General features: G+C 46.8%; 1 protein-coding gene across 7 annotated transcripts in view; it reads right to left on the minus strand.

Moving 5' to 3' along the window:
• TDRD7 (tudor domain containing 7) overlaps positions 1-22,659 on the minus strand; it is a 45,292-nt gene that overhangs the window by 16,835 nt on the left and 5,798 nt on the right. For all 7 annotated transcript variants that reach the window (XM_075137514.1, XM_075137510.1, XM_075137512.1 and 4 more), the window contains exons 3-6: positions 15,596-15,737; positions 13,930-14,143; positions 11,605-11,690; positions 10,219-10,436 (exon numbers count right to left, since the gene is read on the minus strand). In XM_075137514.1, coding sequence (XP_074993615.1) covers positions 10,219-10,436; positions 11,605-11,690; positions 13,930-14,143; positions 15,596-15,737 — 660 coding nt within the window. The remainder of the gene's footprint in view (positions 1-10,218; positions 10,437-11,604; positions 11,691-13,929; positions 14,144-15,595; positions 15,738-22,659) is intronic.

Here is a 22,659-nt window from a genome sequence, read left to right on the forward strand (position 1 = left end):
AGCCAAGGAAACTTTTAGCTCCAGAAAATACTTGGCATTATCAGGACAACAATCTGTTTGAGAAGGCTGTGTTGGAATGTATGGCAGTTCATCCTGAAAGAAGCTGGATGCAGAGGTCTACCTTTATGCACCCTTTCTCTTAGCTAGCTCTTTTTAACTGGTGCTGCAACAGAGATGAATAGATTTTAGCTGACACGACTATTAAACCTTACACACTAAAGACTGGTAGCAGACTAAAGAGGGAAGATCCTTAGAGACCTTTAAGCCTCTCAATTCCAATAATAGCTCTGAGGTTTTCTAGGCATTGAAGCTCTGTTTTGAAGAGACTGTAGATGCTGACTGAGCAAACCATTTAGAGACAGAAAAATGCTATTTCAGTAACTTGTTTCAGCTTACTTCAGTATAAATAAGCTCAGGTGGACATCATTAGGCTACTATTTCTTGCATAGAAGTTAATTTTCAAGGTGCAACATACTCCTGCAGACAGTGCTATGGCCAAAGACACCTTCAAGAATGGACAACACTACAGAAACTTTTAATTATAAGCAAACAGCTTCAGTTGTGAGCAGCACTTCAAAACAGCCACCCTTTCCTTAGTACAAATACCTCAACTTTGTTTCCAGTTGAGTTTATAGGTTTGCCTGCAAGGTACTTCCCATTAGTGTGGCTGGCAGGCCTACTTTGCAAGCATAACATGCCTGCTGTCACCTCTCCATTAGAGAGCACAAAGCAGAGTCAACAGCTGCCAGAATGTATTATCAGGGCAACAGAGACTGAAGTCATTCTATACAGAAGAAAAAGAAAAACATGTTTGTCCTGGGCCTGAGTAACTCCCTCCTAAGAGGGAGCTCTTAAAAATTAAAGTCTGGAGTCCAAAATAATAAAGCTTCAAATAAAAAAATACTCCCAACATAAATACTGACACTGCAACTGAGTAAGTCAAGTACAATGCAAAAGAAGAGCAAGTCTACTGCTTTTGACACACACAGATAGAGGGGATGAAGGCAGACATGCTCCTGTACGTGTTGCTAGGACAAAAGCTTTGTATATGTGTGCTTGACAACGTGCAAGTAAACCACTACACTAATATATATAATCAAAAGAAAGGATCCACTTTGCAATGCCAGAATGACCAAGATAACACCGAGTCTTGTTTAACCGTGTGTACAGTGATGATCAAAGAGCAGATACACTGGCAAACTCCTAGAGCATCAATACCTTCCAGGAAGGAAGTGGAGAAAACACCTCCTTGAAATTAGAGTTTCTAGTGAGAGGAAGTGTCCTTCACTTTCAAGGTTACATTCACAACTAGCATATGCAGCTATTTTCTGCCATTCTTCTGCAAGGTAAGGAAAGGAAACGTACAGTGGAAGCTGGCATTTAATGTCAGTGACAGAGCCTCATCATATGTGGCAAACAGGAAAAGTCTAGCTCCGTGATTCTTGGTATCAAACAGGTCCTCAAAGACTACTCTAAAACACACGGAGCAGAACTATTACTCTGATACAGTAAGAATAATTAATCAGAAGCGTGATGCATGAATTCCTTCAGATCTGATTTAAATATGCAACCCAGAAGCTAGCTACCATGGTACATGTACCATAGACTACATACAGACACATTTTGCTGACAGGCAAATGCTTCAATGTGAAGGCAGCTCTCATATACTTTACTTTCCTCAACAGTACATGAAGTTCAACTCCCAGCAAGCTGGAGCGCAAAGCAGTGAGTAAGATATTCCCGGCCTCGATCAGCAGTACCTTGCATCCATACATTTGGCTGACAGCATCTTTTCTCTGTCAGAGGCAGCCACTACAACTCCAGGTCCCACTGTTTTTTGCCAATCATTCTACAGTACAGCTCTCCCCAGGGAATGGTGAGATGCTGCTTCAACATCAACGCTCCACTCTTCCTTGCTCTTCCAAGTAGCTGCCTCTGAAAGCAACAGAATTTAAGCTACCAAGCTGTTGAATATGCATGCAAAGTAACCAATTCTGGGGAAAAAACCCAGACTTGTGCAATGTTCTTGAAAGGCTGAAGATCCCTGCACAGAGTGGCATCAGACACAGTAAAGAGCTTTTCCTTACAAGGCTGTGAAAGCCCCCTACGTCATCCGGTTACAGCTTATCCTTGGGATCCACTCCAGCTTTTACAGCTTCTAGTCCAATATGCAATCAATTGTTTTGCACGGGAAGCTACAATACCTAACTTCTTACCCTAAATGCCAAAAGGACACATTAAAAGGCTTGTCTTCAGCCAAACCTCATGTCAACTGGGAAGTTGGAACAGGACAGAAACAGGACTGAAATATGTTGCCCAGAAAGGCTGTATATTGCCCGTTGTTAAAACATGACCAGATACAGCCCTGAGCAAACTGTTCATGGTGACCCTGCTTGAGCAGGTTGCATTAGATAATCTCAAGAGGTCCCTTTCAACCTCATTGATTCTGTGATTCTGTGAAATGTTTATGCAATGTTAGAACTGGCTCAGTTCTTCTGAATTGCAATTGAATTTCAGTTATCAGGATGTAAGAACTACCTTCAAAAATCGCAGGCCTCTTACAATACTAGTGAAGGCAAAATAATTTTGAAAGGTTTTTGATTTAATAGCCTTTTAAGTCACTAACCCTGACAGGTATGTCAGTTTCATTAAGAGGGCCCAGAAAAGATCAGTTATGATATTCAGACTGGCAATGACAACAATAAATTTTGGTGGATTCTTCATATACAAATACAGAAGATACTTTCAGCCCTTCAACTGAAGTGAAAATTTTCTGATGCTACAATGACTTTGAAACCTTTCTATTTCTGGTAGTCATTACTTCTGTACTTAACTGAAATGTTAAAATACAAGTCACACTGAGCATATTTTTGTATTTTCTTTTGTTATTAGACTAAAGGATCCTTGTTGCCAAGATATCCCTTGTTCAGATTCAGCTAGTGCTCAGGGCTGGGGTGGCAAGCTCTGCAAAGTTCTGTACTGTCTTTAGATTGCCCCTTCTGCCCATCCTCCTTGCCCTCCCACTTCATTACCTTGCACATCACAGTGAAGATAATTATCCTCCACAGTTTCTCGTGCTTTTGAGACTCTGACTTCTAAAAACATACAGTTACAAGTGAAACTCTGTGATGCAATAAGCCAGCTGAGCCAATCTAACAACTCTGTACTGTAGAGGGCTGCCCTTATTCCTCACATCCTTACGCCAGCACTAAGGATCAGCAGAAACCTTTGTCAGCAGTTCTTTTTGGCTGCACTAATTTTCACCTCATAATGCAGTGAAACCTTCCTAAAGGGTCAGAGAAGTGCAAGATTTAACACACAAGGAGTTGCAAGGGTATGTGAAGCAGGAACAAGGAAAGATGCTGTCAAATGGAGTCTGACTTCATTTGGTGACCCATCATGTTGTCTAACCTCTCATCAGTAAGACTGAGCCTCAGGAACATTGAGTTACAGCCTGTTCTAGCACTGTGTTTGGACAGCAAAGTTATTCTGGATCTTGTGTCCTCAACTGGCTCATTTCCACACATATTATGACGCCATCTTCTCAGTGAGGCTGATACCAACTGTATTTTGACCTGTACTGTACTATATACAACACATCTAGTTAAATTTTAGGCAGACAGGTCTTCTGTTCACTGAACTCCATTCTAAATGGCTAGTGGCTCTGTGTCTACTACTGAGGAACCCACTAAAGCAAACTGTCAGACCAAACACTGATTTCTTCAATGAGCATAGCAAAAGAAAGCTAACTATCATAATGCTAGAGCTCACCTGCAGGAGACAGTTCACAGGTCTTGTGTAAAACTCTGCACGCTTTCATTCATACATACTACCAGCCATGATAGCCACTCCATTGTCTTCTCCATGTGCAAAGTATATTCCAGCTCATAAGAACACACTATCTGTTACGTATAATTAGAGTTGATTTTTTTATTCTCTCAAGTCCATTCCTCTGTTTGGAACGATGACTTTTGCTTCACACAGCTTAATCGTGGTATAGAAATTAGTTCCTTGAGAGTAAAAACCTGACAGAACCAAAGTTGCTCAAGGAATACAACTGGTTACTACGGCAATCCTCCTCTTCTCTGAGTGGACCTGTTTAATTCACTCTGAACACTACAGTAAAAACTCAGCTGCCAGATGTAGTAGTATGTAGTACCCAGTTTGTTAAGAGAGGGGATACTACCCAGGAACAGAGATTCAGAAAACAACAGTTCTAATCCAGCTTCTGTCAGTCTGTTTACCAGCTGATCCTGCCATCTGCCTAAGCCTTTAGTTTCACTTTCTGCAAACAGTCACAACTTTTATAAAATGTAAAAGATGAAGAATATTCTGAGACCTAGATACTGTCTAAAAAAAAAAAAACCCTACCTGTCAACTAGGCAACATATGCAAATCCCATTCTTGTCTAAAAATATCTTCTACCTTCCTGTTTGTAATGACAAACTCCAACTTGCAATGACTACTTAACTCCCCCCCCAAACCAACCACAAACACACGAAAACCATGCCAATTTTCCCCTTCTCTTCTCTGATTTTTTCCAATTATCTATCTTCAAGAAGACAGACAGCCTTTGGTACCTGCCCAGCACCATCCCAGACATCCAAGAAATGAAGTGAAGAACACTAAGCTTTCCTTTACTGTGTAAAACCCCCTCCTCAGAATAAATAGCCAGGCAAATCTTCTCCAGTCTGAGGAGCATTTTCACAAAGTATCAGCCAATAAAATACCAAAGTGCTTAAGCGCACTAAAGAATATGCGCAGGTATTACATATTCTTTAGTCCTATGCTTATTAAAAAGCAGTAAGACAACTGACTGAGGAATGGCAGATTATTGGAAATGAAACTGGCCTCTGATGACAATAGATCAGTGGTTAAACGGATAGGTAGCCAGAGCCAGTAGGATGCTTTACGAAAAAGAACATCGTTGTTCTAGAACTGTTGAAAAGCAAGTATAACTCTTCTACCACAACTGGAATTTCCAAATTCAGAATGGTAGCGTTATTTTTCTATCAGCTCCTTAAGAAACCAGATAGAAAGACTAAAGCAGCCATTACTACAAGAAAACTCTAGAAGCAAGTCTAAAAGCACGCATCCCTTCTTTCTGCCAATTAAAAAGTGGCTGTCCACTATTTGCTCTTTCTCCTCTTCTAACTGCAAGAATTTGAGAACACAAGTGGAGAAAAAGATGATAGAAGATAGCTTCACTGACAAACGACACAGGGGACTGACATATTTTTTCATCTTCTGGGTGGAGATGGGAGGAACACATCTGATTTTGACATGTGCTTATACAACATGTTTCCCCAGTGGTACACTGTTTGCTATTTTGTTCTCTATTCATGCGAATAGAGACCTGACCATCTTTTTGGGGAAGTTTGCTGCCTCCCTGGGGCCTGACTTAGAGATGTCACCAGACAACTGAATAGCTTAGTACAGCTTTTGGACTATTATCCACTCCTTTCATGTGGGTACTAATGATGTTGCAACAAAAAGTCTACAGTCAATCAAAAGAGATTTCAGGGCCCTGGGAAGAATGCTAAAAAATTCAGGAGCACAAGTAGTATTTTCCTCAATCCTCCCAGTAATGGGGAGAGACTTTGGAAGAAACAGATGAGCCCAAGATACAAATACCTGGCTCTAGGACTGGTGCCTCCACCAAAACTTTGGGTTTTATAACCACTGAAGAACCTTTGAGGCACAAGGTATGATGGCGCCTGATGGGATCCACCTGTCCCGATGGGGGAAATGCATCTTTGGTTGTAAGCTGGCGGGACTGATTGAGAGGGCTTTAAATTAGAATCACTAGGGGAAGAGGATGCCAACAGGAGAGCTGAAGGTAAGCCAAAGATTGGCATGGCATCACCTGAGAGTGACTATGCTAGCGGGAACATTTATGCTGCTTTTGGGAGCATGGAGGGCTCAGGAGCACATCTGAAATGTTAGTACACCAACGCATGCGGTATGAATAACAAACAGGACGAACTGGAAGCATTGGTCAGTTCCCACAGCTATGATGTCATTGGTATTAGCGAGACTGGGTGGAATGAGTCCCATGACTGGAGTGCTGGGATGGAGGGCTGTTGAGGAGGGATAGGCAGGGCAGGCGAGGTGGAGAAGTTGCACTGTGTGTAACAGAGAGGTTTGACTGTACAGCCCTTACAGTTAGCGATGATGTGTTTGAGGGCCTCTGGTGAGGATTAGGGGGATGGAGAACAAAGGAGATGTCATGGTGGGTTTCTACTACCGATCGCCCAGCCAGGATGACAACACTGATGAGTTAATCTACAGGCAATTAGGAGAAATCTCTGGATCGGTAGCCCTTGTCCTTACGGGAGATTTCAACTTCCCAGGCATCAACTGGGAATACCATACTGTTGTGACGAGCAAGTCTGGGAAATTCTTGAAGTTTGTGGAAGGTAACTGCTTGTCACAAGTACCGAGTGAGCCAACTAGGAAAGATGCCCTCCTAGACTTGCTATTTGTGAATAGAGAAGGACTGTGTCAGGGGAGGTTTAGACTTGACATTAGGAAGCATTTCTTTACCGAGAGAGTAGTCAAACACTGCAACAGGCTTCCTAGAGAGGTGGTCGATGCCCCAAGCCTGTCAGTGTTTAAAAGAGCATTAGGACAATGCGCTTAACAACTTGCTTTAACTTTTGGTCAGCCCTGAAGTGGTCAGGCAGTTGGACTAGATGATTGTTGATAGGTCCCTTCCAACTGAAATATTCTTTTCTATTCTATTCATTTTCAAGTACTTCTTATCACTTGCATTTTTTCCTACTGAGCCAAGATTTCCATGAAGTTATTATAAATGCCAAGATCTCTTTTCCCAAGCTTAACAGTCCACACAGAAAAAACATTTTTTTAATGTAATGAGAATCCTTCCTGTCCATTGCTGTAGTTAAGTCTCAGTTGCAATTTTATGAGCCAGCAATCTGGTATTAGGAAGTTCCATACTTCTTCAGAGAGCCCTGGTCTTTATAACTCTGAACAACCCTGTATTATTAGCCAGCTCAACTTGTATTTGCACCCTTTACCAACTCACTTATTACAAACCTGACCAGCGGGTGTCCAAATGTCCCCCCTGTGGAATCCCACCATGAATTCCTGCCTTTCTGAAGATTAACCACTTCAGCCTTGCTACATTTCCAATCTTTTAATCCATTGTACATCCATGCAAGGACATTCCCTAATGTCCTAGGACTGCTTAATTCTCTAAAAATTAATTCTCTAAGAACAACTCTGGAAACTCAAGTAAATGTTTTGAGAAAAGATGTAGGAATTTAGTCTTCTCTTGAATTGCCATATCTGAATCGCCATCTCCTGAATCACTCACAGAGTGATGCTGAGCATGTGCAAGGAAACAGCCTTTTATTTGTGACTTCCAAAAAAACCCCAAACTTGTTTGTTTACAAGTCTGCAACCTTCTCACTCTCATACCTCTGCTGTAATGTTCTCTCCCCCTCAAGAGTTCAGCTGTCTCCATCCCAAGGATTCAAGTCTGAGCCCAAACACAGCAGAGCTACGTAACTTTGGCTCCAAATTCTAAAAAAATTGCTAAGTTGTGAGAAAGACTTTTGAGAAAAAACTGTAGAAAGGTAAGAAATGAGACAGGCATAGGATGGCTAAAATAAGGATCACTAACTGCTCAAAGATGCATGACAACGTAATTCATCAAACAGAAAAGTATAAGATTCTGATACAAAACAATGAAGGTGAGAGTCCCACCAGTCATCACTTTTTTCAAAGCACTAATCCTGCTGGAGATGGAAGCAGACAATTCAGGAACACTACGGATCTGACAGACAGAACTGTTCAAGCACACTCTTATTGTCCCGACTGAAGCCTGACTGAAGCAAAGACTTTTTGGGTGATGAGCATATTTATTCTCAGCCCAATTGCTCATTAAGGCTTGACTATAATCTGTGAGTGCTAGCCACTACATAATTACTTTGTACTTTTGCATTAAGCTATGCAAAATGTGTTGCTACAAGCAAGATACTCAAGCAAGTTAATGCTCAAGGGAGGTAACAGACAGACAGAGAACAAGGTCAGCCTCAATCCTTTGTAGTAGGTCCTCTTGGCTGAAAGGTGAAGACTGAAAACAAGATCGTCACCCTGCAACTTCTGGTGATTTTTGGAGACTTCAGCTCACTAAGTTGGAAAAGTTTCCATTACTGGTGGTTGTAACCTAAACACAGAAATGATCATTTCCCAGAAGTCAAAAATGAAATTCCTTCCTTTCAGAGAAAAGTTTAGGGATCCGAGTTATTCAGAAGTGACACTGTCCACAGCAGAGTCCTCAAATGATGAGCTTGGAGATGCTGAAAGCTTATAACAAGGTTTATTGCCTGCTGGTTTGTAACTAAGCTACTACTGATCGGTATGCATTCAGTAAGAGTATGTGCTGTCTCTTTAAGAAGGTACTGAAAGAAACACCAGGTATTTTTTCTGTTCTTCCGAGGCTGGCAGGCACTCCCAGTGTAAGTACCCAACAAGGCAGAAATAATTCAGAAATTAGTCACTGAAGCATCTTTACTGATACTGAAGAGCGCAATCTGCCCTCTGGCATTTCAAAGGATCTACAGAGCCCTACACCTGCATACAACTTGTTTGAACCAGGAATAAACACTGATGATATTTAAGAGATGTATGGTAGCCTTCATTTGAGAAGGCCTTGGTCCCAGTTCAAACTTCTCCATGCCAGAGTCATGACTATGGTTTACGTAAGTCAGTAAACTGAGATGAGACTCATTAACAGTTCTCTACAATCAGACTGACTGTGCCAAGACAACTTGATAGTTCTGATTGCTGCTGTACTGTGCCTGCTGTATTACAATGTTTCCACAGATTTAATGACTGCTTATTTACACTAAAATGACTTTATTTGCTTGCTAGAAAGAAGAGATAGACCCAACAGGTAACAAGCAAAAGGACAATGAACACAGACTGAAGATCCTGGATGAACAGTAACATTTTGTCTGGAACGTTAGCTAAGAAAAATACTAAAATTTGCAGCATGAGTTAAGTAACTCAAAACATAACAGCTTGCTCCACAGATAACACAGGATCTGACCATCAACCACCAAAACAAATTGCTGCATATGTTACTGATGTCTGTAGTAAGATGTCACAAATGCATTTTATATATGTGTCAGAATACCATACACACAGGCAAATGGTGTTATTCCTGAAAAGCAATTATTTAACCTCAGTGAAACTTTTTTTTTTTGGAATTTAAAGTTCTTACACTAGAAAAAACTTAGCAGTATGTACATGAAAAGTCATTTCAAGCAGATAGATACTCTCATTACTTCAATACCCTTCCAGTGCCACAGTTTGACAGATGTTGATGAAGTTGAAAGTGTTCATTGATACAACTGGTCTGTTAAAGTAAAGCTAAACAAACCCTCGATGCAAAGTTTGCATGAACCATGAGTGCAGAAGAAGAGATGAAAGCACAGCAATTGAAAACCATTAAACCAGTGGCGATGGCAGACATGTAAGTGGAGGCTCAGCCTGATACCAGCTCCTAATATGAAGGGCAAAGTCCTGGTGATCAAGAGGTAACGCACATCAGGGCGGGGGGGACGACGGCAGGAATGGGTTGAGCTGTAATCTCTCCCCCCATTATCACACTTCACTTTCACCTATTATTGTAGCCTAATTTACACAGCAAAATTCCATAACCTTGACTTAAGAGGTGAGAAAGACCCGTGGAAAAGTCTGTAGAAAGATAATAACTACAGATAGAATTAAGACTGTTCACACAAGATTTGCTGGTAACGTATAGATTTAAGAGGAGATAAACTCATCAACAAGGAAAAGCATAAAATGCAACGGGGAAAAAAACCCAACATGGCATGCAGAGCAAGTGTCATCAGCTGCTGTTTGGGTAGTCAGTGTTGGAGTCAGTTAAAGGTGGCAGCTCAGCAACCCAGAGCACAGGCTCCAGGAGGCCGCAGAAACTGACCTTTCCTCTCCAAAACAATGCTAGTCCAGCAAACAGTGATTTTTTGGGTATTGTTTCAAAGGCATTGTTACAATTTGGATGGGGGGGTGTTCTTCTTTCTTTTTTTTTCTTTTTTTTTTTTTCTTCACTGCTACAGATCATGAAAGGAAATGCAGGACTACATAAAATAACATTTGGCAAATGAACACGCAGAAATCTGTAGGGTACTGGCATCTTCCACAAAAATGACATTCAATACTTACTGTGCACACATGAGGCCAGTTCTCAAGCTGACGGAGCACTGCTGTACTAAGCTCCTCCCAGTACATTTCCCGGTAGATCTGTGGCATCTTTGACACCCAGACACCACTGCTGCACTTGCTCAGAATCTCCTTAATGCGACTTTGAACTTCATTGATATGAGCAACAGAAGGGCCAGAGGCAGGAGTATGTGTCTCCACAATGGATGTATTCAAGTTATCTGTTAAACAAAAATACAGCCTTGAAGTAAGCACAGCCTTATCAGCAGAGAGAAAGACAGATCATTACCTACCTACTTAAAAATTAAACATGGGAGCTGCCAGCATAACACCAACTCTAAAATGCAGCTCTCTTGCCCAGCATGGCTGTTTCAGTCACTTTCTACTGGAAAGAGCCATGGAAACCTCAGACGTTTAGTAACTGACCTGAAGCTGAATTTTCAACCACTGTAGTTATTTTCATAAGAAGTTGCTAAATGTTTCTTCAGAAGGAATCCTGGAAGAGGTTACAGAACCCTCAGCCACACTTGCTGCCGCTGTAGTGCGGCAGTGTCCCAAGAGGACACAAGATAATTTCTTTGGGAGTACAAACACAACAAAGATACAGCAAAACACCCAAGGATGTTCTTCTAAATTCGGTCAGATGTACGAAACAGACCAATAATTTGCCTTGCATTATAAGATATGTCCTGAGGAAAAGTCTGAACCCAGCACTCAGCCTTTCTGGGCTACTGCATACAAGCAAGTCCTCCAGCAGAGCAGGGAAAGAGACAGCAACTGTCCAGCTACTTTGGACAGTTTCATACACTGCGTGTAGGAGAAAGACAGTCATTATCCCAGCTGGAGGTTCACATCACTAGTTGCCTGCTCCCTCATCTCTACTCCTCTCCTCCCTTTGGAGGGATGTATTTGCTACCAGACCTGGAGTTTCACAAATCAGCCTGACAGGTCTCAAAGAAAGCAACCATCATTTAACAAGCCCATCAACTGCACGACTGCTGGAAGCCAGGCACGCAGAAGGGTATTTTCTGGACAGCTAGATTAGTGTGCTGCTTACTCCTGAAAGCCAGGATTTCACTCTCCTACACCAGATCCCTACCCTGGCAGTGAAGTTAAGCGTACTCCTGTTTCCAAGCTACTCACACTTGCTTTGTGATTGGTTTTGACACTTACTACACAAGGATTTTCCTAGAAGACAGAGAGGCAGACAAGTAAACACACACATTTCCCCAGCACCATGAAATCAGAGTGAGAAGATTCACTCTCAGAACTTTGATTCTTAACCAAACCTATCTTCATTCAAAACAAGTACTAAGACGGATTTTTCTTAAGATGACACCCAATCTAATGTGAGTAGTTGACAAAATTTTTCTTAATGGACAAACGTACCATTTGAATCTATGGAAGAGCTTCTGGATAGGTGAACTTGCAACTCCTTCTGAAACCGTGGTGGGACAGTTAGTCTCTTCTCAGACCTAAAATTGAAAAGAAAATTACTTTAAATCATTGTCCTGGCTCTGAATAGCATTCCATTTGCTTACAAGACATGTACATAAAATAAAATGCATTTCACATACTTCTAGCAGGCCCCCTGCACAAGATCAGTACTCACAATGTCCTGGCTTGGAAGACAACCTGATCAGCAGTAACAAGACAGATCAACAAGTGGTTTCTAGTTTTTTCTTATTATCCCGATTATTGTGAGAAACAAAATGCAGAGTAAAAAGACATCAGCAAAAAGAAAGCATCTAGGCCTAATAACACAGTTGATGGTCTTATATTTGATACATTCAGCCTCACTATTTGGTCTTTTATCAGGATGGCGTCTCAGTCTTGCTGTTGAACATCATTATGCTCACCTTCTTGGCAACTACGTCAGAGTCTCCTGAAAGTATTTGGCTTCAGAAGTCAGGGGAACACCTAAAACTACACAGGAACTCAAGGCCTTTTTGTGGACGTTGTTGCTACACTGTTTAACAGATTCCTCTCTGAAGTGCTCTCCCAGAAAAAGGACAAAAATGTCATGCTTGTAGGTGTTCTTCTGAGGTCCCTCAAAGAGCTGCAAGCTTGTGGTAAGTTTCTCCACTGCAGCTCCACCCAGCTCGCTCAGGAGCAGAAGAACGGGGCTCAGCTCCGTCCACACTCGTGTCCTTAGGAGCTGTGGTGCAGACAGAGAGGCCCATCTCGAGTCTCCCCGCTCCTGCTGGGGCCCCGGCCTCACTCCCCTCACCTGCCGCACGCAGCACGTCTCTTCCCTGGTCTCTACCTCCAAACCCCCGACTCCTCACACGGCCACTGCCAGCTCCTCCGGCTTCCTCACTGCTCCTGCCACTGCTCTCCTCTCGCCCACCTCAGCTTCACAGCCTCTGGCTCCTGCCGCCATCACCACCCGCCTCTCAACTCCTCCAAATTTCTCCCCGGGCATGTCCAAACGGCTGCTGCCCAACCGCCCACAGCCCAACCGCCCATGGACACAAGGAGCATCGCCTGCCCTCGAGAGGAGCCCTGCCCCAGAGCAAAGCCCCAGCAGATCCACCTGGCAGCCCCGAGGGCACCTGCCCACTCCGCCAGCACCAGCACGCCGGGGAACTCCCCAAAAAGCACAACCAGCAGAGCACTGCCATAGCCAAGGGCCCTGTGTGGAGCAGCAGGAAGGTTATGAGCAGGGCCGTCAGCTGTCAGTAAAATGCTGCGCTCTCAGGCACAAAAGCTGAAGCGGCCGCTGCTCTCACGAGTGCTCTGAGCGCATCCTCATCTCCCTCTCTGGCACCCAGACCCCTGACGCACACGGGACTCACGCAGGTGACTGGGGCACGACGCGCCTGCTTTCTGTGGGTCTTCCAGAAAGCGCAGGCACCACGGCAGGATTAAGCCATCACTCTGCTCCGTGCGCTTCAGAGCTACGCCATCATCAAAGCGGCACACCACTGCCATTCCCATTCAACACAAGGCTGACTTCTAAGCCATCCCGGTGACCTGCAGAGGATTACCACCACAATCACAGCTCCAGCGGACTTAGCGCAGCCACAATGAGAGAACAGCAAACGCTTTCTCACCACTGTCAGCTGATGGCCCAGGGCGGCCGAAAACAACACAGAAAGAGAAATGATGGGGCAGCAGTTGGGTAAGCCACCTGGATTAGAGAGGCTCAAAGGGGGCTGAAAACCAGCATGTACCGCTAACCCAGCAAAACTGCGGCTCCAGCCCTCAGCTCAGTTCACCCAAGCACGGTCGGGCAGCTGCTGGGTCCGAGCATGCCACGAACGGCCACAAACACTAACGCTGCAACAGAGAAGTCAGACAAGAGGTAAAGCGCAGCCACCTGCAGACAACCACGACCCTGAACACGCAGCATCGCCTGTCACCTACACACAAACCTCCTTCTGCTTTCTGTCGCGCTGGCCGCAACAGCTCCCTCCTGGGCCTGGGAAACAGCGACATCCACACACACCCTTGGTGGGACACCTTTGGCCAGATTTCTCCCCAGAAGACATGGGAGCAGGCCAAGAGCACGGGGGAGCTGCGGCAGCATCCAGAAAGGCAAAGGGTCACCCGTCTCCCTCCTGGGTACCGACCCACATTCAAACTTCACCTTCTGCAAGGCCGGGAGCCTGCATTCCCACGCCCCAAAACGCACTGCTGGCGGGGCAGCATCCAAGGGTCCACCACACTTCATTTCACCTCGCTCGCACACACACACGGGCACACACTGACCTGTTCACCACAGTGACGTGCCTCTGCATGGGAATTTCTTTCGATGCTCCACTCCCGGCGGCTGGCGGCAAGGCAGACCGGGCACCCTCCGTACTGGGTTTCACCACTCCACACGCCACTCCTCTGCCTCGTGGCGGGCGAGGAACCAGCCTCTTGCTGCCTTCTTCTGGCATGCTCAAAGGCCTGGGCTGTCGCAAAGTTCCTTTCGGCTTTCCTAAAGAGTTTGCAGCCATAGCTGTGAGTAGCGCGCTCCCCCACCCAACCCAAAGAGACTTCAAGCACACCAGGTAACTCCCTCCAGGGAGTCCCTACTTTGCCAAAAGACAGTTAAGAAGCATGCTCGCAGACACAGTCGTGGGCCTCTCTGCTACACCATCGTGGCTCCCACCCAAGGACTCACGAACCACAAACTCCACCGCCGCGCTGCAGCAGGGAAAGAATCAGGAGGCCCGTCTCTCCTTATGCTCTCGGAAAAGCCATGCACCTGTGAGGTGCCACAAAGGTCACCTCTCAGGTGGAACCCACGGTCAGGCTGCCCTTTACCACCCAAGGGCAGCAGCGGCTCCCACAGGTGTAGCACATCCAGCCAAACTCCACCTCCTCGGCCACCTCCTGCACTGCCGCCCAAAGGGTTTCTTCTTCTCTACCCTGCCTGGCAAGCACCCTCCTCCCAAACTCCCACCACAAAGCAGAGGTTACCAAATAACACCTGCAGAGGAACACGCCACACCGGCCTTCAGGCCACGCTGGGATAAACAAGCTCTGGGTTACTTGCTGGCTGTACCACACCAGCTTTGGCAGGCTCAAACACTTCCGAGGGGTATCGCCGTGCAAGGCAGTGAACCAGCGTGCGTTTACGATCATTGTCATTTAACTGGGATACGAGTCACCAGCTCAGCCTCCCAACTAGACGGTAGACTGTTGGCGTGGTCGCAGGAGAGCAAAAAGAAGCAAACCCTTCGTTACAGACAAGAACAGCGGAATACAAACAAACCGCGACACCCACCGTGGCTCCAAGCTGCCAACCCGCAAGCAGATGGGCCTTGCCTGGGCCTGATCCTGGGATACCCCACCGGCAGCAACGCTACAACAGCACGGCAGTGAGGGAAAGCAGACCCGCAGGCTCTGGGAAAACGCTGCTGCAGCAGCTTACGCAAAAGGCCAGAGGTACAAAGAACAGCCCCTGGGCATCAGCAATGTTGTGACACCGGGGCACTTGCAGCAGCAACAGGAGCTGCTGAAACACCCACAGATTATGCCGAAGAGGCTCCTTCTCCCTGTGAGGGCGTGGCTTATCCCTGTCACTCCACAATGGGCTGAGCTCGGCCTCAAAGAATGAGCAGGCTCATTGCCACACTTCTCGCCTGCATCTCAACCATGTTTCTCACAGAAGCAAGGGCAGGTGGAAGTGAAGCCAAGCATCCTCCAAGAACTTCTTTTTCAAGATCATTCACGTCTCACGCACGTGCTCCAGAAGGGCTTCCTCACTGACCACCGCTTGCAAGCACAAGCACCCTTGTCAACAACATTCCCCGCTCCCAGGAACCCTTCACCACGACCACGCAACTCGTGGCCATTAGTGACAAACCCTCAAAAAGAACTTTTGCTCCAGCAGCTGCACCGTTCTTTCACAAAGGCAGGCCCTCCACAGCTGCCCGGGACTTACCTGCTAATGTGACTGGAGATGTGTTCTTTAGCCTCATCTGGCAGTTCACTTGCCGTCCCATCTTCCTCTTGGAACTCCTCTGTCGGGCCACCAGTTGAGCAATTGGCACAGTCTCGCTGCAAGCAACAGCATGGCAAATGACCTTGTCGGAGTAGGAAGAGGACAGGGGGGAAAACAGTCAGTGAGGCTCAAGCTCATCCACGGCCCGCAGAAGGATTTACCACCATTTCCATGCCTCTGACCGCTGGGTCATGCGGGCCTGCAGGCAGTTCAGCAACGGCTTCAGCAGCAGACACAGACCTTGGAGACCTCCCTCTCCTTTCGCAGTGCATCTCAGAAATCAGCAAAGCAGACAGCCAGAGCCTCTCCGTCACCTTCCCACATTAGGCTGGGCCCACCGAGGGCCTGGTTTCTCACTCCCAGCCCACAGGCCTACCGTCTCATTTTACAACACTGCCCTGTGCCCTACCGTCCCAAATCAACACAACAGACTCCCAAGGGACTCCTCATGTCCGCACAGGCCAATAGCCTAGGTACACAGCTTGCAAAGGTTGCCAGCAGCCACCCAATGCCCGCAGCTGACAGACGCAGAGGCCCCACGCTGCGAAACCCCACGCTTGACACTCTGCACACCCCAGCTCTGCCTATATGGCGGTGGTACAGGCTGAAAAGGGGCCCTCACGCACAGCACCGCTACCCTCATAACCACGGCCCCAACAAGCACGGGGGTTGACATTTCAGCATAGGAGCGGGGCAGGAGAAACTCAGAGACTTGGGCAGCACCTCTCAAATTCAGCAAACAGCAGCTCCAGAAAGGAACTTTTCTCAGAAGCAAGCCAGGGCAACCAAAGCAGAAAAAACGAGTGCCAAGACAGAAAAGGAAGCGATTGCTAAGAAGCAACAGCTTGCTCGAGAGCTCTCCTCAGTCCCTCAAGCTAAGCCAAACAGCCCAGGGAAATATGGGCAAGGGATGACAACACTAGGAACACGGCAACACTCTTGGCCCCCAGAAGTGCACTCCAGCTCCTCCTTCCCCTCCTCTTCCTTCTCCGCTGCACACTGGGCTAGCATCTGCACTGGGCTAGCTCAACATACAGCCATTAGAGGGAGGTCCTCTCTCTCTGAGGGGCAGCTCTCCCATCTGAGGAGCTCCTGGTTAGAAATTGGACAGCGCACCCACTGTGCAGCCAACACCCAGGCAAAAAGCGCACCAGCAGTGTCAGAGCTTGGACGGGTAGCCTTTGCCTGTGCTTAAATACAAACAGCAGTACATATGCAGCATGACTGGGGTGGCAAATAATCCCCTCTTCTGCATCTCTCCATGCTTCACAGAGGAGCACAAAACATGGGGGAGCAGTCCCAGGCTGTGACCAGCCCATGCCAGTGCACAACTGCACTTACCAGCCCTGCTCAATGTCTGCCCAGGACACACTCCTTCAGCATGTGTTTCAAGGGATGGATGGAAACAGGCTTTGGGATATCCGAGACTGCTGTTTGCCTAAAAATCCCCTCAGTTAGGAAGATGACGTGTGCATGTAGCACACCCTCAGATGAGGGGATGCGGCTTGGCATGACCATCTCGCTTTACAACACTGAGAAGCCACGGGCTTCCAGCCTGCCCTCACTCCTGCTACCAGGGCTGGCCAGGGGCTCTGGCACCACTCTGACCCCACAGAGCCAGGCTGCCTTTGCCACACTTACCAAAGAAACAGATCGCCCTGCAGGCACTGACTGGCCCCCAAGAACAGCCTGGCCTCAGGCAAGCCCACTATCACCTTCCTGGCCTCCTTAATGGCCTCTTGCCTCGACCTCCCCTTGCCATGTCTCATCAATGCTGCCAAAGGCCATCCCTTGAATAGATGCAGGAACCCTACTTCAACAAGCCCCCAAACTACATGCCTAGCATGCACTTTGCCTCACGGAGTAGATGCAAGCCCAAACTTTTCGGCCATTCAGCTAACAGCCTGCAAAGGCCCCTGGATACATACTCCTCCAGGGCTCAAGGACACAGGCAGCCACCCAAAGTCCCCCGAGTTGAAAATGGGAGTCTGTGGTCTCAGGGGCTCTTCCCGTGAGTCACAGCCATGCTCTGTGGTGGTCGTACAGGCTGAAAAAGGGGCCTTCACGCACAGCACCGCTACCCTCATAACCATGGCCTCCAATACAGGGGTTGACAATTCAGCACTCAACACCCATGCAAAAAAACGTAGCAACAGCCTCACCACTGCAGTGGTTGAATGCAAGGAATCACAGAAAAATTGAGGCTGGAAGACATCTCTATAGGTCATTTCATACGGCATCTCTGCTCAGAGCAGCACCAACTAGACCTAACTGCTCAGGATATTGTCCAGTCGGGGGTGGAATATCTCCAAGGATGGAGACTTCTCAACCACTCTGGATAGTTTGTGCCAGTGTTTAGCCAACCTTGATGTAAAAAAGTGGGGGGTTTAATGTTTAAATGGAATTACTTGTATTTCACTTTGCTCCTGTTGTCTCTCGTCTGTTCACTGGATACCACTGAGAACTGGTGATGGAGTCTGGCTCCATGTTTTTTCACTCCCTCCAACAGGTATTAATACACATGGATAAGAAGCCCCTGAGCTTTCTCTTTGCAGAATGAACAGTCCCAGCTCTCCGAGCCCTCCATCAAAGATGTTCCATTCCCTCATCATCTTCACAGCCATTCACTGAGCTTGCTTCAGTGTGTCCATGTCTCTCTTGCTCTGGGGAGCATGGGACTGGACACAGGTTCCCAGATGTGGTCTCACTAGGGCTGAGTGGAAGGGAACAATCACGCTGGCAACACTCTTACTAATGCAACCCAGTATGCTGTTGGTCTCCTTTGCTGCAATAGCACATTACTGCTCAGTGTGAACTTCGTGCCCACCAGAACACCCAGGAATTTCTCTGCCAAGCTACTTTCCAGCTGGTCAGCTCTTAGACTGTACAGGTGCATGGGGTTATTCTTTCCCAGGTGCAGGACTTGGCATTTCACTGCATTGAACTTCATAGGGTTTCTGTTGTTCCACTTCTCCAGCTTGTTGAGGTCCCTCTGAATGGCAGCACACCCATCTGCTCTATCAGTCCCTCCTATCCTCTACAAACTTGCTGAGGATGATCTCTGTCTCCTTATCTAGGTTATCCATGAACATGTTAGACAGCATTTCCCCAGGATCGACACCTACATTACAACACTGCAACAGACACATGGACTTGTGCATGTCCAGTTTGTTTAAATGTTCCCTAGCCTAATCCTACCCCACTGAGGGCAAGTCTTCCTTGCCCAGTCCTTCCCACTGGTCTCAGGAGCCTTGGGATTGCTGATGGCTCGTCCTACCAGTAAAGACCAAGGCAAAGGCGGCAATCAGTGCCTCAGCCTTCTCCACGTCCTTTAAGACCAGGTCCCAATTCCCATTCATCAGCAGACCCACATTTTCACTAGCCATCCTTTTGATGTACCTGTAGAAACCTTTATTGCTGCCCTTCATGTCCCTTGCCAGATTCAGCCCCATATGGGCTTTAGCTTCCCCAAGCCCATCCCTGCATGTTTGGACAGTGTCTCTATACTCCTTCCACCTCACCCAATTCTGCTTCTGCCTCGTGTGCGCATGCTTTTAATGGTAGAGTTAAGTCAGGAGCTCCTTGCTCATCCAGGTGTGCCTCCTGCAACCTCGCTTTTAAAATAGTCACTTAAATAAGAGAGAAACTTTGTCATACAGTGCACAGTACCAGACTGACTCTTAACTCATCTTTGTGAGAGGTGAACCTGAAATCCTTAACTCTTCACCCTTTCAGAGATGTCTGTGCAACAACCTGTGTTCCGTGGTTTGAGCACGGATTTGATAAGGCTTTAGTGAAATGAAACACAGCAAAGGGTTGTAGTTCTTCATGTGCCATGCCTTCTTTCTTCTAGTTTTTCTGTTGTTCCTCTATTTTCTCCTGCTGTCTGTACAGTTAACCAGCTATTTTAAGGACTTTCTTCGGAAGGATGCTCTCAGAACTGGCAGTGCTTTGGGAGATGTTCTGAAGGTGATGGCACTCTGTCTTGGTTTTCAAGTTGTTGAACCCGCCAATAACAAATGCAGTCTTTCTTAAGCCCATGCATGCTTGTTTGGGCAGCGTCTCTATATTCCTCCCAGGTCACTTCTCCCTGCTCCCACCTCATGCACGCTTTCTTTTTATGGTTGTTTTGTCAGGACTCCTTGTTCACCCACGTAGTGCTCCTGCCACCTTTGCTTTTTTTCTGATTGCTGGGATGGACCATTCCTGAAATTGCAGGACGCAATCCTTGAAAATCCACTACCTCTCCTGGACCACTCTTCTCTTCCAGGATTGTATCGCATGGGAGTCTTCTAATCGGATTCCTGAACAAGCCAAAGTCTGCTCTCCCGAAGTCCTGACTTGTTGATACTGCTATTTGCTTTATTCCCCTCCTTTCAGGCTGCCGAACACCACCAGCTCGTGGTCACTGCAGCCAGGGCTGTCCCCAGCCTTTATATCCCCAACTAGTTCTTTGTTGAATCGGGTCCAGCAAAGCATCTCCTCTCATCAGTTCATCATTTGTGTCAGGAAGTTGTCACCTTCCCAGAAGGTCACCCCCCCAAAACATCCTGGATTGCTCATGCTTGGCTGTCTTGTCCCTCCAGCAGGTATGGCAGCGGCTCAAGTCTCGCGTGAGGACCAGGGCCTGCAAATGCGAGGTTTCTTGCAGTTGTTGGAACAGGGCATCAGCTGCTTTATCTACTACTTCTTCCCAATGAGGGCGTTTGTAACAGCCAGCCACCATAACATTGTCCATATACTGGTCTGTCTACTACCCATAAGCCATAAGCTCCGGCTGTCTCATCATCCGTCCCAAGGCAGAGCTCCAAGAGTCCCCACTGCTCTCACACTGAGGGGGCTCACAGAAACTCCCCCTCCTTGCCATTCTAGCCTATCATTTCTCAACAGCCTGTGTCCATCCACGGCAGCACGCCAGTTGTGTGAGCTGTCACAACAGCTCTCCATGACCCCAACAAGATCGCATGGCATGCAGACCTCCAGTTTCTCCTGGTTGTGCCCCATTGTGCTGGTTTTGACTGGGATAGAGTTAATTTTCTTCACAGTAGCTAGTATGGGGCTATGTTTTGGATTTGTGCTGAAAACAGTGTTGACAATACAGAGATGTTTTCGTTACTGCTGAGCAGTGCTTTCACAGAGTCAAGGCCTTTTCTGCTTCTCACCCCACCCCACCAGCAAGTAGGCTGGGGGTGCGCAAGAAGTTGGGAGGGGACACAGCTGGGACAGCTGACCCCAACTGACCAAAGGGATATTCCACATCATATGACGTCATGCTCAGCATATAAAGCTGGGGGAAGAAGAAGGAAGCGGGTGGGGATGTTCGCAGTGATGGCATTTGTCTTCCCAAGTAATCATTACGCGTGATGGAGCCCTGCTTTCCTGGAAATGACTGAACACCTGCCTGCCAATGGGAAGTAGTGAATGAATTCCTTGTTTTGCTTTGCTTGCATGCGCGGCTTTTGCTTTAGCTATTAAACTGTCTTTATCTCAACCCACGAGTTTTCTCACTTTTACCTTGCTGACTCTCTCCCCCATCCCACCGGGGGGAGCGACAGCGTGGCTGTGTGGGGCTTAGTTGCCAGCTGGGGTTAAAACACGGCACCCATTCTGTGGGCAGTCATGTACAGGCACTTTGGAGAGGTGCCCACTTCCAGAGAAGGGTACGAGAGCTTTGCTCATACTCCCGGCTAACAGGCATTTCCCTGTTTACAGGGATACACGCAGGATGGACCACTTTCAGCCCTGCTCTGTTCTCAAGGTCTCAACATAAAAGACTTTTTGCTCATACACAGTTTATCATAGTTTCATAAATACATGTCTTTGGTACATTTCAGGTTTTTCCTGTCACTAATGTCACAAGTTGTTCTGTGCATTTTCTTCCCTTGTTTTCACATTACGGTGACTTTAAGTTTAGCATAAATGATCGTTTGAGTTAGAATGAATTCAGATGTAAAAAGAGATAGGGTGGATGAATTCACTTGCAGCACAGCAAAGCAGTCTTCAAATTCCTCTTTTTGAAGGGGCCTAGTTATTCAAGCAGAAGTCAAAGTTTCCTTAGAGGAAGGTGCAACCATACGCTGCTTGTAACTGAACATGAAGCGAAGGAAAGCAGAGTTCCTTCAAATGACCCAACCACCGGTTGCAGGTGCACAGTACTTCAATTTGAGACCCGTTGCAGTGCTTTCTGTATACTGAATTTAATCCTCATCCTGTGTGGAAACTGGAAAACATACCTATCGCGTGAAGGAGTAATTGTCAGCATTCATCTTTCCTATATTCAAGAACGCTAAATTAGCGTTCAGTAGTAAGAGGAACAGGGAACAATTTCTATCATTGCCTTTCCAACACAACCAGTCTGTTCAGCATCAGTTACCCAGGCAATATTCACCTCGCACAAATCCTTTGATTTAAGGAGCATGTAACACGTAGCACTCAGACCAATTTGTATTATTTACTGCCCACTTTATAGGATTGCTTGTTGAATGTGTTTCTTGTGGTATGTCTTGGACAGCTGCCCTAGCAGTAAGGGAAAGTCCTTTTAGGACTACCTAGCCTGCAGCCAGGATCATCAGCTGCCAGCAGATCTCTGTGTGTGCGAGGGTGTCTTGCTTTCCTGCCCCACTGTCCCCAAAGGGATAAAAGGAAAAGGCAAGGGTCTTGGCAGCTTTTTTGGAGGTCGGAGTACTCCCAGAGCCAGGAAGAAAGACTGGTTGAGTGCACGCTCTTGCAGCAGGCTTGTGTAAACTCTGAGCTGTGGTATCAGCTTATAATGGAGCTTAAATATTCTGGAGAGACATGGACGAAGAGCAAAGTGTTATACTGAAGTACTGCCCAGATCCTGTATCAGGAAAGCATGCGAGAACGGTCCCAGGTAGTTACCAGCCCACGCCAGTGCATAGCCACCACACTTGCCACCCTCTGCTCAGTGTCTGCCCAGGGAACACTGCACAGTGGCAACAGGAGGACCACAGAACAGCAACATGGGCTCAGTCATTGCGTCTCTC

The sequence above is a fragment of the Calonectris borealis genome, chromosome Z, assembly GCF_964195595.1.
Source record: "Calonectris borealis chromosome Z, bCalBor7.hap1.2, whole genome shotgun sequence".
Classification (NCBI taxonomy): domain Eukaryota; kingdom Metazoa; phylum Chordata; class Aves; order Procellariiformes; family Procellariidae; genus Calonectris; species Calonectris borealis.